The sequence below is a fragment of the Cornus florida genome, unplaced genomic scaffold (genome assembly GCF_030987335.1).
Source record: "Cornus florida cultivar Cherokee Brave unplaced genomic scaffold, ASM3098733v1 CherokeeBrave_3.0.0_Hap2_scaffold_61, whole genome shotgun sequence".
NCBI classification, from domain to species: domain Eukaryota; kingdom Viridiplantae; phylum Streptophyta; class Magnoliopsida; order Cornales; family Cornaceae; genus Cornus; species Cornus florida.
In genome coordinates this window covers 18,752-34,137 of record NW_026775892.1, presented here as the reverse complement: position 1 = coordinate 34,137, position 15,386 = coordinate 18,752, and the positions used below count along the sequence as shown (strand labels likewise).

Sequence of the window (15,386 nt, the reverse complement as noted above, 5' to 3'; positions counted from 1 at the left end):
AACCACATTTGGAATTTCAGCCCTATTATTATTGATCCCCTCATTCTCCAAATTTTCTTCATTACCGGCCATTGTATTAAATTCAAGTTCAATTCGTCTTATGTTAGCAAATTCCCTAAGGTTTCTTCTAAGAGTCCTTTCAAGTGAATTTATGTCAACTGGCGAGTCAAGAATCGGTAAGGAAAGTGATCTACGGCCAAACATCAACAAATCACAACACAATCAAAACAACAATGCATCACCATAACCTCCACATACGATGTTCCCATTCTCCTCAATTATCAACAACAGAAATTAAATGGCCACGACAAGGACCCATGCTTTGCAATATAGAAAAACAAAAATAGCCTCAACATAGGCTTCACAATTCAACTATCTCTAATTTAACCACATGCAAGATATTCTCAACCTTGAGACCAGGACTTCAAAAACTTACCGGGAGTCTTTTAGACTTACAAATTTGCTAGCTTTCCCACATCAAGCCTTGAGTACCTAGAATCTCACAAGAAAACTTGAAACACAAATTAATCGAAACCAACGAGAAAATATCTACAAGAACACAATATTCATAATCAAACCAAAGTTAATCCTAGAACCTCGGTTGTAAAACCGTTTGCAGTCCCCGGCTAGGGCGCCAAAAATTGATCGGTTGTCAAATTATACATTAACCTTTGCAATAGCACAAATCATTGTAAAATAGGGCTATTGGTCAGGTAAGTCGAACCACTAGGACTGCTAGTTTATGGCAACCAAGGTGTCTAAAATCACTTTTAGAATGACGAATGTGTATAGAGTTTTGCTTGGTTTGTCACTTAAAATTAAAATGTGCTTAAAGTAACAATATGTAAGAAACTTAAAGGAAAGAGATATAAGTAGAAAAGACTAGGAAAGTGAATTCACTACCTACCCTATAAGCATGCTAATTGAGGTAAACTTAGGGGAAACAACACAAATATGTGACTATGAAATGCTACAACACAAAATTGCTACATTCCTTCAAGAAATTCATGAAATTAATGACAAGAATAACCTATCAAAGTTACACATACTTGAACTACCTAAACTAGGGTGTAGTCTTAAACATGTTTGCTAAGCTAGAGATTATCAGGCCTTTAATCACATGGTAAGAGCACATGAAGTCAAGAGTGAAGAATAGTCCATCAAATGAGGTCCTAAGCTATAGAATATCAAGATTCTCATACAACATGCCAAGAAATCCATTTCACAATCTCATTTCAATTGTCACTGTGAAAATGCAAGCCATACAATCATGAGAAGATAAGATCTAAGACAAGATAATACATTCATCATAATCATTTATAAAAAATTAGATTCATTACATCACATGTAACCTCTAGATTGTGAAGTAGTCACATATATACATCATTTTCCCTAAAATAAACCAAAAGCTAGAGCATGCTTACAATGTAGGGCTTCATCACCTCCCTAGAAAGGGAGTTAGTTACCCATAGGAGCAATGGATGAATGAGAAGGAGATATCTTCCCTTCCATTTTCATGCTTAAGGGCTCCAAGACTCCAAACCCTCAATAACTCAATATTTCTCTCTCTAAACTTAGCAAAAGTATGAGATATCCCAAAAATACAAGCTTTTTCCCTTTTATCTAGCCAAAATCCTCCTCTAACCACTCAATCCCGAGCTCCAACTACCCTAGGAGGAAGAAGAACCACGGAAAGTCACTAGGGAACCAAATGCAGCAAGAAATCAGGAGCAAGTAATCTGCTCTCTACAAATCGGCAGGCGCCCGCGGGTGCTTGCATCCCGAAGGTGGCTACTGGACAAAACGGCGGGCGCTAACGGTGGCACGGCAGGCGCCCGTGGAGCTTGTGGGGGCCCGCAGGTGCTTGCAAGGCCCCGCAGATGAAGGCTACATTCTGGAGTGATTGGCGAGCGCCCGTAGTGATGCGGCGGGCGCCAGCAGAGGCCTGTCTTCAAAGCATTAAGCCCTCTCTTTGGCCACTTCAAGCCGGTCTGTTGACGCGGTTGCCAATCTGAGCACTATGCCACAAACTTCACACATATGATGACTCAAGAAGCTTGGCCCAAAAGACGGTCCCCAGCAACGGCGCACTTTGCTTCTTCAAGAGATTGTCAAAACCGTTCCTTTAACCATATTCGGGGGAACCAACCTGAAAGTAGACGAAAGCAAACAAATAAAGCTAAACTATACATTATTATCAACTAATGGACTTAACTAATGCAAATAAGGGCGCTTGAATATGCAATATTCGGCGCTTATCACTCGGTTGGCTTTGTTGGGCGAGCGCTCCGTTGCCTTTGGACAGGCACTCGGCTGGCTTTGCTGGGCGAGCACTCGGATGGCTTTGTTGGACGAGCGCTTGGATGGCTTTGCTAGACAAGTGCTTGGCGCTTATGATTGCCGAACGAGCCCTCGGTTCTCTTTGGACGAGCACTCGGTTCTCTTGGGACAAACGCTCGGTTCTCTTTGGACAAGCGCTCGGGACTCTTTGGACAAGCGCTCAGCTGGATTGTCGGAAGAGTGTTCGGCTGCCTTTGGATAGGCGCTCAGCTTTCTTTGCCTCGAGTTGGAGCGCTCATATGAGGGACGAGTGTTCATGTGACATAGTGCGCGCGCCGGGTGTTGATGAATGCCAGACGAGCACTAATTCTTTCAATTCTTCAAGCTTTTATCCTCTTTCACCTTGATCTTGGTTTTGGATCATTGAGTTCATCCTCTGCTCTTTTTCTTTGTAAAGAGTATCCATGAGCAAAATTGGGCCAATTCCTCTTAGAAATCATATGTTGCTAAGGCCTGGAATGACTTGATCTTCAAAAAGCCTTTAAGACTTCCATTTTATTTCTTTTTGGGAAACAAACTTGAAAATACACAAAAACACGAAACTGAAGATAATCTATATAAAATAAATAAATAATAGACTTAACTAATGCAATTAAGGGCGCTTATCATTGAGTTATACAATCGAAGAAGATAGAGAGATACTTAAATCTCCAACTCAGTTATCTGTGAACTGTAACAGACGTTTGAGCCATTTTAGGTAGCTAACCAGTTAGCTTACTTCTTCGCGTAACTTTTCTTTTTACAATGATTAGTTTAGAAAATAAGAATGTGTAACTCATCAAATGATTCTCTTGGACATACTGACACTAAAGCCATAACCATATATAGCTAGAGAGCCATCTCTATTATAGAGATGTTGTTAATAATATTGTTGACATGTATATAGATACACATACATTTTCTGGTATGTGTCATGTACGCCAGTAAACAAAGTATAATATTCAAACTAACCCAAGTGTTCGTCTAATGCACGTGAGTAAACAAAGTATAATATCTTATTAAAATGAAATTTATGTTCATTCGGCCTTATAATTACTAAAATAGTATTCTTTTTCTTGAAAATAAATAAATAAAATTAAAATAAAATAAAAAGTGTGTGTGGGTTCGTGCAAGCAAAATGAAAAGTATCCCAACTACAACACATGAAAATAGCATGTAAAGTATCAAGGGTGAACCAATAGATACTATAGAAGAAGAAAAAATAAATAAATAAAAAATAAAAATAAAAATAAAAATAAAAATACCAATAGATATTAAAAAAATTAAAAGATTATCTCAACTTATATAAAAGTTCTTTTTGTAAATAGAGTGCCTTGTTAGTAAACTATGGTGGAAAAAATATTTGTTTGTACATGTACGGATATAGTTCGTAAAGACTAAAAAAATTGACATAAAAAAATAAAAATGAAAAATACAATATGGATATGTTGCGGTAAATGTTGTCTTCCAACTTTGTGCATCATTCTCCAATTTTAACGCAAGTTAAAAATATGAAAGAAAAAAAAAATTGTAAAATGAAATTATACAACAATAGACTTATACCGTATAAAGAAATTGTACAAGATAGTTATAAAAGGGAAATTGTACAACAATGGTTATAAAAGGCTTTCGGATAAGAACAACTAAACTAAGGTATAGTATGCAAATCTGTGAAGCCTTATCGATAAGAACAACTAACCTAACGCACTGCATCGCATGCAAGCCTCCGACACTCCAAGTTCATACAATTCTACATTCCAACCAAACGCAGTATCACATTGCATACAAACCTCTGGCACTCCAAATCAATACAACACTTTCATTGGGAAAGGATCTATTACTTTTTGATTTTTGATTTATGTTTTAAAAAGGACCAACTTATGACCGGAAAGTGTTCGGATTCTGGTTCAATCCGAAATTATATTATGTGGTTCTAACTCTTTCTTCTCACATATTTGTTGATATTTGTTCTTAGATCTTTTTTTTACTTTGTAAATTTGTTATAATGGATGGTGAACTAATAAGGCCATGTATAAAATTTTATTTATTTATTTTTATTATGATTTATTTTCTTTTGTTTACTAGTAAAAAATAAAAAAAATAAAAAAAATGGGGTGCAAAGCTTTGTGCTAGTTAAAAAAAATAAAAATAAAAATAAAAAAATAACAAACAAACATGTTAACTCGTTCAACCTGACCAACCCGAAATGTTCAGATTTGGGGTTGTTAAAACCGATCCGTTGTCAGACTGAGTTCTGAATGGGTTGGGCAAACACTAATTTGGGTTGGTTGGGACTGGACCCGAGTTGGGCTACCAACTTGTACCCCTAGTTATGATGATGGTTATTCTTCTAATTCATTCAAAAGATGGAATAAATTCATAAATTGCATACAACGTTGGTGATCCAAATTTTTTTTCAAAGAAGAATAGAATAAATTTACAAGGCCAATTAGCATCCGCTACAAAACCCCAATCTTTAAATGGTTTTTCATCATTATGAATTAGATGATACTAGGAAGATAGATTTCCTTAACAATAGACATTTCAATTACCATCATTCTCATAAAGTCTAAATTCTTCAATTCTATTATTGTTTTTGATATTCAAAATCCTCATCCAATCTTTGTTATAAATTATGTAGTTGGATTTCAACCCTTCTGATATTTGCTATGAAAAAAAAAAAATCACTTAGATATTAAGATCCTGTTTGAGTACCTTATTGAAAAAATAAAAATAAAAATTTGTTTTTGAGTTGAAATGTTGTATTTACTTGTTCACTCAAATTAGATGTCCAGTTCAATTGATTGTATAGCTGGAGATGATAAGTCATTAATCTTATCATTTTCTAGAGATTTATATTATTGGTGTGTGAGCGTTTACTTAATGTTTTTTTTGAAAAACAGGTGACTTTAAATTACACTTGAGTTGATAGATTGTCTAAGCGAAATATAATAATTGGCACAATTTTGATTTGAAAAATGCTACTTCACAAATTTTGTGATTTTATATCGAATTAGGTGGCTGCTTACTTGTTCACTTATTTGATTGCTTAGTGTATTTTAAAAGCAAAAGATCTTAATATAGGAAAAAGAGAAAGAGAAGATAGAATACAAACCCTAATATAACTCAATAATTTCAATTCAAGTTTGTTTTGGGAAACCATTTCTATTAAATCTTCAAATAATTAAAATTGAAAACTACGATTTTTTATTTATTTTTACAATGAATGACTAATCTTTTTCTCATAAATAAAAACCTTAACTTGCATAATTCACTCAAAACTTTTTATAATTATATTTTGATTTGGTATTTAATTTCTGATTACAGTTAAATTTCAAAGAAATCTGTACCCAGCAAAAGATTTTTGGAAGTTGAGAAAGTGAAGAAGAGAATAAATATATATAATGAAAAATATTCAATGTAATTGTTTGTTACCTTTTTCCTTCATTTGTCAATTTGTTTAGTTTGTTAAAATAGGAAATACAGATATATAAAATAATAAAGTGTAATATGTATTAAAATAGAATATATTCATGTCTTTTAGTTATGGTCATATCATATTCGAGATACAATTTCAAATTAAAATTCAAGATATATAGCGTTGCTCTTTTAATTTTGTTTTCTTTAGGTTTAATTGCCACAAGTGATGTGGCCCTTTGAAATTGGGCAACGTTCACGATTAAAATTGTAGAAAGAAATTTTTTTCTCTCTCTCTCGAGAAAATTCAGTCAAAGAGAACATGCTTCTTTTACAAAGAAAGAAACAATGGTTGTGATCCATTAAACACAGAAGAAAAACCTATGGTCAGGCACAATTAATCAGAGGAGAATTCGACAGTGGTTGCGATCCATTCAATGCTTCTTTTGACACCATGGTTTATGTAACAAGGGACATTTGTCCCACATTGAATTCGAATGAGAAACTGATTGATTATAAATGAATAGGTATGTAACACTACCCAAATAACTTGAACTTTTGAATAAATAAACCCGTCCACCCGTTTGAAAAATATTTTTCTTTTTTAGGTAACATATTCTTTTATATTTATTTTTTTAGTATTTAACAAAAGTCTACATCAAGATTGAAGTCGAGTCCATCGGAAGAGACATGTAAAATAATATGTCGAAAATTAATAAATAAGTTATTTTTATTAAATTTTAATATTTTTTTCTTCCTAAATATTTTATGACAATCAAAGACTAGAAAATAAAAAATATATATATTTTAAAAAATATTTTACATCCAAACAAACCAAACCTTAAACATGAATTCACCAAATTTGATGAGCCGACAACATTTAACCAACCATAACAAAACTATCATAACAGTAGTCATGTCTAATTGACTACTTTAACAGTCCTGTACTTTCTTGTCTTCTAGAATGGAAGGTTTAATGTTCCAATCCCATACAGGAGCAAGTGGGTGTGAGTGTGTGCCATTAAAAAAATAATAATAATAAAAGAAAAAAGAAGACCACTACTTTAACATATGCAACACAGTCAAAATGAAGAATTCCAAAAAACAGAGTCAAAATGCAGAATACATACATACAAAATGAAGTCCAGAAAGCTCCCAACATGTGCAATATTTCGTACTTCAGAGCAAAACATAGAGCAAATTGACAACTCATGCATCAGTGACATCGGCTAATAACTTTGGCCTGCGGCAATTTGATGGCATTCCATGCCTTGCGGCAGGTGAGGTCAATATCGTTGGTAGAATATACATCTTCAACAACTCAGAAGATGCTAACATCCAAGACAACCGAGTCATTTGTTCCACTGGCAAGCTCAAACACGTGTGACACACACACATCAAATTCTTCTAAGATGCCGATCTCAGAAGCAAAATCTTTCCAACCACCAGCTAGTACACAGGCTTTGAAATAAAATCTGACCTGGAGATGCCTACTGGCCCATGCAGTAGGGACGGTCTGTAGAGCAATCACAAATACAGTTACAATGGAAATTCAACATTATCGACCTGACTGTTTTAGTTGTTGAACTATTGTGCTTATGCAAAGATGTTTTCTCATAGTTGAAATGCTGAAAGTAACTTAAAAATATATATATAAAAAGAGGAAGAGGAAAGGAATTAAACCTAAAAAGAAGATTAGGGAGTCAAATGAGAAGTCAGAATATGAAATCCCCTGTATACATGTGAAGGCCGCATAACCACAATGGAGCTCGATCTCTTTGTGGCAGCAACCAAGGCCATTTGCAGAGCCTTCTTTTTCTCCTCTTCAGTTATAGTTCTTCTATTGGATACAAGTTGCACGGAACAGGCTAAATTCATTCTGATGGATCTTTGTTTAGGATTTGAGTCATTAATAAATAAATAAAAAACAAACATAACCACAGAGAATTTATAATTTTTAGTGTTTCTAAAATGCACTAAACAATAAATAAATAAATAAATCGCTTGTTTATGTAAATCCAATGTGCAAATAATATTAATAAATTACATATTAAGAAGAGGAAGAAGCACACAAGAATAAGGTTCTTAGCATTAGAGTGCAGTTTCATAAAGCAAAGCATTCTTTGGAAATCAAATGTTGAGAAGACTCACCGTAAATGACTTTTTCTCCCTCTGCACTAGTAGAAGGTACTTTGTTTCTCTAGTTCTTGCGACGAAGAGATTTAATACAAGTAGTACCCTTTTGAGTCCAACTCCTCCTATTACCACGGGAATGCCATCATGATGACATTGGCACTAAATTATCATACAACCTACGTTTCTTTTTTGATGAATTGCATCCAACATCATCATCAGTGTCATCATCATCATGTAAAGAATCAATTAATGGTAACTTCAACAGAAACTGTCCGTTATGTTTCTCTTCGTCTGGCATCGCTCACAAAGTTTGTTGTGTCCACAGTTTCAAACAAAATATGAAACTTCCTTCTTACACAAGTTTTGTTGGTCAAACATTAAAACAACAAAATGTGATCCACCATGGTATTCGAGGATCAAGAGGTCATCTTCTTCTAGAGAATGATCTTGTACAAAAAATTCCATCCATGCTTGAAGAACAAAGTATCCCCATCTAATGTTAGACCTTCATTCCATGTTGCACCACTTGGACATTTATGATCTACGGTTTCTGGTAGTTTCAGTTTCAAATTGTTGCCAAATTTATTTGAGATAGCCTGCAATTCCATACACACTTGTGCTCCAAATTAAAGCCTTGGGAACATAAAAGACTTTACACTGTGCTGCAGCGTAGATAGCGAGCAAACTTGAATTGACCAAAATGAATGAATCATCACCATGCAGAACATAACTCATGTAGAAAACCAAACAACAAAAGCATAGAAGAGCATTATCACCAGAAAGAAAGTAAGATCAGATGCCATTATCCATCCAGCCTATGCAAAGTGATAATGCATACCAAAGCTTGCGTCTTTATACTTGTCAATTCAAACTTTTGCCATTACACAAACAATGATCCCTAGAATAGAGTAACATTAATATTAGTTGAAGTGTGTTGACCTTATAGAACTGATCAAGCAGGAATCTTTTATTCAACTATATATAGTACTTCGACAAGATACAAAATCTCAGACAAATGGATTTTTGATACAAAAGGATGCAACAAAATGCATGGACTCTAAGTAGCTTCGTGAAATTTACTATTAGAAAGCTCCCCTGTACCACTGAGAAGTATGATAAAGTTGGGCATTTCCTTCTGTACAAAACTACAAATGATGTTGTTTCTTTCGTAATTTGCCAATTTTTTCCAAAGCAGCTTAGTCACATGACATAATATGCGAAAAAAGTAACATAAAAGAGCACTAAATTAAACATTCCAATGCTAATTGCATGTCAATTATTTACTTGCTCTCAATGAAATGAATACACTGATTACCTCAAGTTCTATAATTTTAATCCATATATGCAGTCACAGTGGTGGCCTAAAGAGTTCAATTTAAATCCATTTTGTTATTCATGATAAAACCATTACCCAATATTCAAGTCAAAGGAACTACTCTCGTACTCCAATTCACATCCTTACACTTGGCAGTCCAACCTTTCACCACTGTACCAAGCAATGGCATCTTGGTTTGCTAGACAGTATATTGTAATAGTGTCATCTAGAATTTCTAAATTACTTTCTGTCTGTCTTCAAAGTAATTTTTGGTCAGGGCTTCAATTTTTATTATGGTCAACTCTAGAGGGTAAGTCCTTGCCTTTCAAGCACCTTAATTAGTGAATTTGGATTAGTTCAGAGGGCATGGGAAATCAAAAATTCATGAAATCAATTTTTTTATGCCAAAAACATGTTGAATCTACAAGATGTCAGAAATTTTGCCATTAAAAGTTAATAGCATCGGTTCATACTGGATCAAAATCTAGATGCATCCAATTCACGTGATCATATGACTATAAGTAACTTATTTCCTTCCTATAATGAGAAAAAACAACGCAGGTTAAACTCCCAATCCTCCCCGACAAGTAAGTTCAATCTTAAACCTATAACAATTATTTGAGATGTTCTGCTCCTGTACATATGGTTAATGGAACATTGATTTTCCATTAGATACTATACAGAATATGAAAGACAAAAAAAATGATGTCATTTTTCCAAACTTTTTATCGCAAAACTCAAATTCATCGCTATATCCCTTCCCGCCATATGGAGGGTTTTCCGCTTAGGCTTTTGAGACATATTCAGTTTTGTCTCTAAAAGGTCACATAAGGCGACAAATGATGCTTATGTCACCCAAAATGATTTTCTGCAACAGATTTGTTTTTGGCAAGCATGTCACAGTTTGTTATAGTGACAACTTCGTCTCTACTGACTAATAAAAAGTAAAGAAGTGAGGTTATTTGACTCTCCTATTGCTAGGAACAACGGCCGGAAGCGAAAAGAATCGGGTTGGCATCAGGAAGACAGTCAATTGTAAAATAAAGTCAAATCTCTCTGATGGATTCACATTAAATTAGGATTGCTAAAAATAATAAGAAATAAAAAAATTCTAATAGGGATATGAATACAAGGACAACTGATAAGTTTAATGTTCCTGAAGACATGCTGAAAAGAAGAAGAGACAACATAGTATAATTAGTATTACCCAAAATTATGTTGGGATGAAGTTACAAGAAAATATTTACAGAAACTTAATATATCAAGAAACAACTTATGATGAAAAAAAAAAACTTGCCACATTCAAGCGGGCCAAGAGTAAGGATAATAATGACAAAGAATCAAACTTCATTCGAATGGGACCAAGGTAAGGGTGATAAAAATAAGTTCATCAGACGGGCAAGGCTGGGACTAAATTTCAGAAATTCAAGCCTCCAATTGATTTTTTCTAAAGGAAACAATAAGGATATCTCTGTAGAGTGGATTGTAAGAGTACTTTATGGGGTAAATATGGAGTGTGAGGGTGATTTTGATGTCCACTTGTGTCATTTAAATAAAATAAAAGTGTTGAGTGCAAGTGTACAAAGTGGAACACCCTATTGGTGGTCTCCTTTTCTAAGTCTTATCACATGTTAGTTTACCAAAGAAAATCATTATATAGGATGATGTTCCAGAAACTAAAGCAGTCTTAATTCATGCCATTGCATCTTTCAAATTAACACATTTTGAGCACAAAAATTAGACCACGAATCCTGTTATTATGTTGTCCATATTAAAATGGTTCCACGATATTAAAATTAGATCAAAATATTTAAATATGAGATCACAAGTGCAGGTGAAAAAAATGCATTACTTACACTGCAGTGATGTTTATCTTGCTATCTCCAGCATAAAAAACATGTGCACCAGGGTCCAATACGGATGCATCAATTATTAATGGGGATACAATAATGTTTCTCAATGTTTTCCCCCTACATAATGATGCAGAATCATCAAACAAGGTAACATATTCAGCATAGGTACTATAATCCCTAGCAAAAACTTGTTGAGAATTATTTGTTTCCTGTTCAATGGAGATGAAAATCCTGTGATCATAAAGAAATTGTATTAATTAAGTGTCCGTTACTTTAAGTCTTCAAACAATTAAAAGAGAGATGAAAGTTCCCAATATAGGATGATTCGGAAAAAGGTCAATGGGGTTTAAAAAGAAAGAAAGTGAGAGATTTAAATGCATGGGAGAGGAAGAGATAAGAATTTCATCCTGTTCAAGGAAGAAGCCAGGGAAGCGGCACGGTTATTTTCTTTATTAGTATTATCAGTAAAAAATGAACAACAACACTACCATAAATGTATGAGCTTAAAGTAACAATGACTAAAAGCAATGGCTTCCAATATTTACAGCTTTGCAGCTTTTATTTCATCGTCAACCATGCAGATTGTCTTCATGATCAGCAGCCATAACATGACACTACACTTATCAATTAAAAAAAACAAAAAGGGAGGAGAGAAAAGAAAATAGTGCAGAACATGCCAAACCTTGCAAGTCCGATCATTGCATCTCCGCCATTACATCCTCCATAACTTGTAACCATAGCCACATGCAAACTTTCACCAGGTGTGCTTGGAGAAACTATATTTGAACAGCTATTCTCTAACTTCTGCTGTTCTGCTGCTTGCACGGTCAGAGTCTGTTACGACAGATATGAATTAATGATTTGAACTTTGAAATAAATAAAGATATATACCACAGATAAGTATATATTCATACAGGTGTCTTGCTTCCTGCTTCCGCAGATCATCAAATATTCTAATTAACATGTATATATATATATATATATATATATATATATATATATATTCTCGGTAATTCATTAATTAACATGTAATTTTAGTCCGTAACATTCCATCAAACAACATGTTACAAGAGAGCACACACAAGAGGATAGATAAGTATGTGACAAGTGATCACCAGACTAACACATCCATTTTATGCCCTCATAAATCAATAGTGATTGATCATTACAGTACAACAAGCAAGTAATAGCCCCGATAATGAGCATGCCACTTCTTAAGCATCATGCGAAATGACTAATCAATATAGACAACTCAATAAATGCAACCGATACATCATAAATAAGAACTCCCAATTCTCTTGATTCCAATTGCTAGAACTGCACCCAAAAAAAAAATCAAAATATCTTATGAAGCATTGATTTAACAAACTAAGTTGCTCCAACAGAAACACGAATTTATATATGTGGATTCGCAGTACCTTTGTTTGAAGAAGCAATAGTTCAAACATTTTAGATTCAAATATGTAACACAAACATGGTTAATAACACACGTGCATATCTCTTTCTCTATCTCAATATATATATACACACACACAAATACAAAGAGATGGTGTCACAGATACAAAATTATTCTAGTGAGAATGACCTTTTATAACATAAAGCATAATATAAAAGTAAATGTAGATTTAATTTGTATGTATATACAATGTTTGTTACAGAGAGTGACCCTTCTCCAGGAACAGTAAAGGAGGAGGAATAGGAGAGACAGAGCTGATCGGAATCGTAGCCGGAAACTGACAGCTACATTAAAGTCAAGCTCTTGCCGGAGGTTTCAGGAAGTTTGTTAGGGCGTCGGGTCCTCGTATTCGGATAGCAGCTTCGTCATAAGCTAAGGCGGCCTCTACAGCAGTGTTGTAGGTCCCTAACCAAACCCTAGCTCGCCGCGACGGATCTCGAATCTCTGCCGCCCATTTTCCCCATGGGCGCTGCCGAACGCCGCGAAACTTTTTGCTGCCACTGTCTTTTTTATCCTCTGTATGGTTGCAACCGGTTTGAAGTTTGATCTCAGTAATATGGGTCTTCCCTCCGCTAGTACAGTCCTCGTCGCTCGATGAGTCCGTCGCCTCACCGTCGGTGACAAGTATCCGAACAAGACGAGGCATTTCGAAACTTATCTCAGTCGAGGTAACGTTCCGGTGGACACTGTGTGGAAAGACGGGAGGAGAGAATTAAGAAGAAGGGGGGAAAATGATAAGAAAAAACAGAAAATAAATAAATAGCTCCCAAAAGAAAGTGGAAAAAAAATAATAATAATAAAAAAAATATAAAAAAAAATAAAAAGAAAAGAAAAGAAAAAGAGAAAATTTTAAGATCTCAATTTTTTTATATTTTAATGGGTGAGCATCTCCAACCCAATGCTATTTGGGCGGTTACTTGTAAAATATAGCAAATGGGCTTCAAATAGGCTCTCCAATGGGTTGTCATTTCGCCTGCCAAATTTTAACTTTGCCAATTCTAGCACAAGAAATGGCAATTGTTATTTCTGACCGGCTCCTATTTCGCTCCGATCCTATGTCTCCAGGGCAATAGAAAAAGAGAAGAGAACGGCGGCAACAGACGGTGACCAGCGATAGAGAGAGAGAAGAGAACGGCTGCTATTCTCGATCAAACCCCACCACCAGCATCCTGATCAGAGTTCGACCTCAGCCCTGCCCTCCTCTCTCCCTCTCCCTCTCTCTCTTCTACGCCACACACTCTCTCTCAAACCATAGACAACTTGCCTACACCATAGCCACTCCTCTATCGCTTTGAAACTCTAGAAGGAAACAACAAGTACGAAATCTATAAACTTGCATGTATACATATATATATTTGTATATATATGCTTTCTGATTTAAAAAATTTCAATTTCATTCTAAAATCCGGCATGGGCTTTGTATTTGGGATCCAGATTTCTCTCTCTGTGCATATGTTTTGTATTGATTTGATTTCCATGTGTGTGTATATGTATTTTGCAATCTTCAATTCAATTTCAGTGTTGATTTGTTGATTAGCTTCCTTTAGGTATTCCTTTTGCGATTTCCCAATTGGGTCTTGATTCTTAATGATCTGTTTTACAAGTATATTTATTGGGTAATTGCCAATTTAAGCTCCAACCTCCTTATATGAAGTGAATTTTGGATTATTTTCCATTATGTGTATTAATATGAAGATCTGCTAGCTGTTGACAATTTCGAAAACTTCATATATCTTTTTTTTTCCCATCAGATAAATGGAACTATTTGGAAATTTATTTTTCTCATCTCTTTTAACATATTCACTTGTTTACATATTCCCCAATTATTTCACTCAATTGTTAGTTCTTATATTCATCTATTTGGAAATTCATTTTCTCATGTGAATGGAAAATTCATTCCCGGAATTGTTGGTGCAGATTTTAATTTTAATTGATATTTGGCTCTTGTGATCTAGGAAACAAATTGGGAAATCATAATCAATAAATTGATTTTAAAATATTCAGTTCCCTTACTTTTGCATCACTAGAAGGTAAATTACTAATCACAATATAAACTCGTGATAATTCTTCCTCACTTATACAATTATTGGTCTTTTCTCCTGTATCATAAATCATTCTCTCTCATTTTAGCTCCAATAAAATCATTTAGGTGTATCATAGAACTATTGATCTCTACACAATTATGAACGGTGGGAATGATAGTCGAAAAAGAATAGTGGTTGTGTCAAAAAATAGTATTTTGTATGAAATGCACAATTGGAATAGAATTACTAAAACGTAACATTTTGACATTGTAGAACCTGTCAAAATATAGATTTGGCATGCGAAAATGGCTTTTAGCATTAGAGATGCTCTTTAAATGCAAAAAAAAAAAAAAAAAAAAAAAAAAAAAGCCTGAATTATTAGCAATTCTGCAAGAAACCCCCTGAACTACAAAAGTTGCAAGAAACCCCTGAACTATACAGTTTTGTTGCAGATGACTCCTTCCGGCGATGCTCGAGTTGAATCTCACCGTTAAACCCACAATATCTAATTTAATAACCAAAATGCCCTTTAGAAAGTATAAAAATACTCTATTGCACCCCAACCTCTCTTTAACTTACTTTTACACCTATACACGCCCTTATGGCCTTATCCCTTATTTCTATATGCACAGACGCATACATATATATATATATACACACACACACATATAGATGTATTGTTCATCTTCTTCGTGTCTTTCTGGTAAAATATATAAATAATATATTGCCGACCTAAATCTCTCAATGGTTCCCTTTATCTATCTATATATATATATATATATACACACACACACATCTATATTTGGACTATAATTCATCCATCACAATTTGTCTGGAGAACCGAAGAATTTTCAGAGGAAAAGAAA

At 34.5% G+C, this 15,386-nt stretch overlaps 1 protein-coding gene and 1 pseudogene across 1 annotated transcript; both read right to left on the bottom strand.

The window, feature by feature from the left end:
• Positions 1–7,057: 7,057 nt before the first annotated feature.
• LOC132292247 (B3 domain-containing protein REM16-like) lies at positions 7,058–8,480 on the bottom strand (annotated as a pseudogene).
• Positions 8,481–11,039: 2,559 nt separating this feature from the next.
• Positions 11,040–13,523, bottom strand: LOC132292245 (ethylene-responsive transcription factor CRF4-like). Its single transcript, XM_059790341.1, has 3 exons — positions 12,804–13,523; positions 11,723–11,874; positions 11,040–11,271 (listed from the first exon to the last, which is right to left on the bottom strand). The coding sequence occupies exons 1-3, from the start codon at positions 13,140–13,142 to the stop codon at positions 11,040–11,042; spliced, it is 723 nt and encodes a 240-aa protein (XP_059646324.1). The 5' UTR covers positions 13,143–13,523.
• Between the last annotated feature and the right edge of the window lie 1,863 nt (positions 13,524–15,386).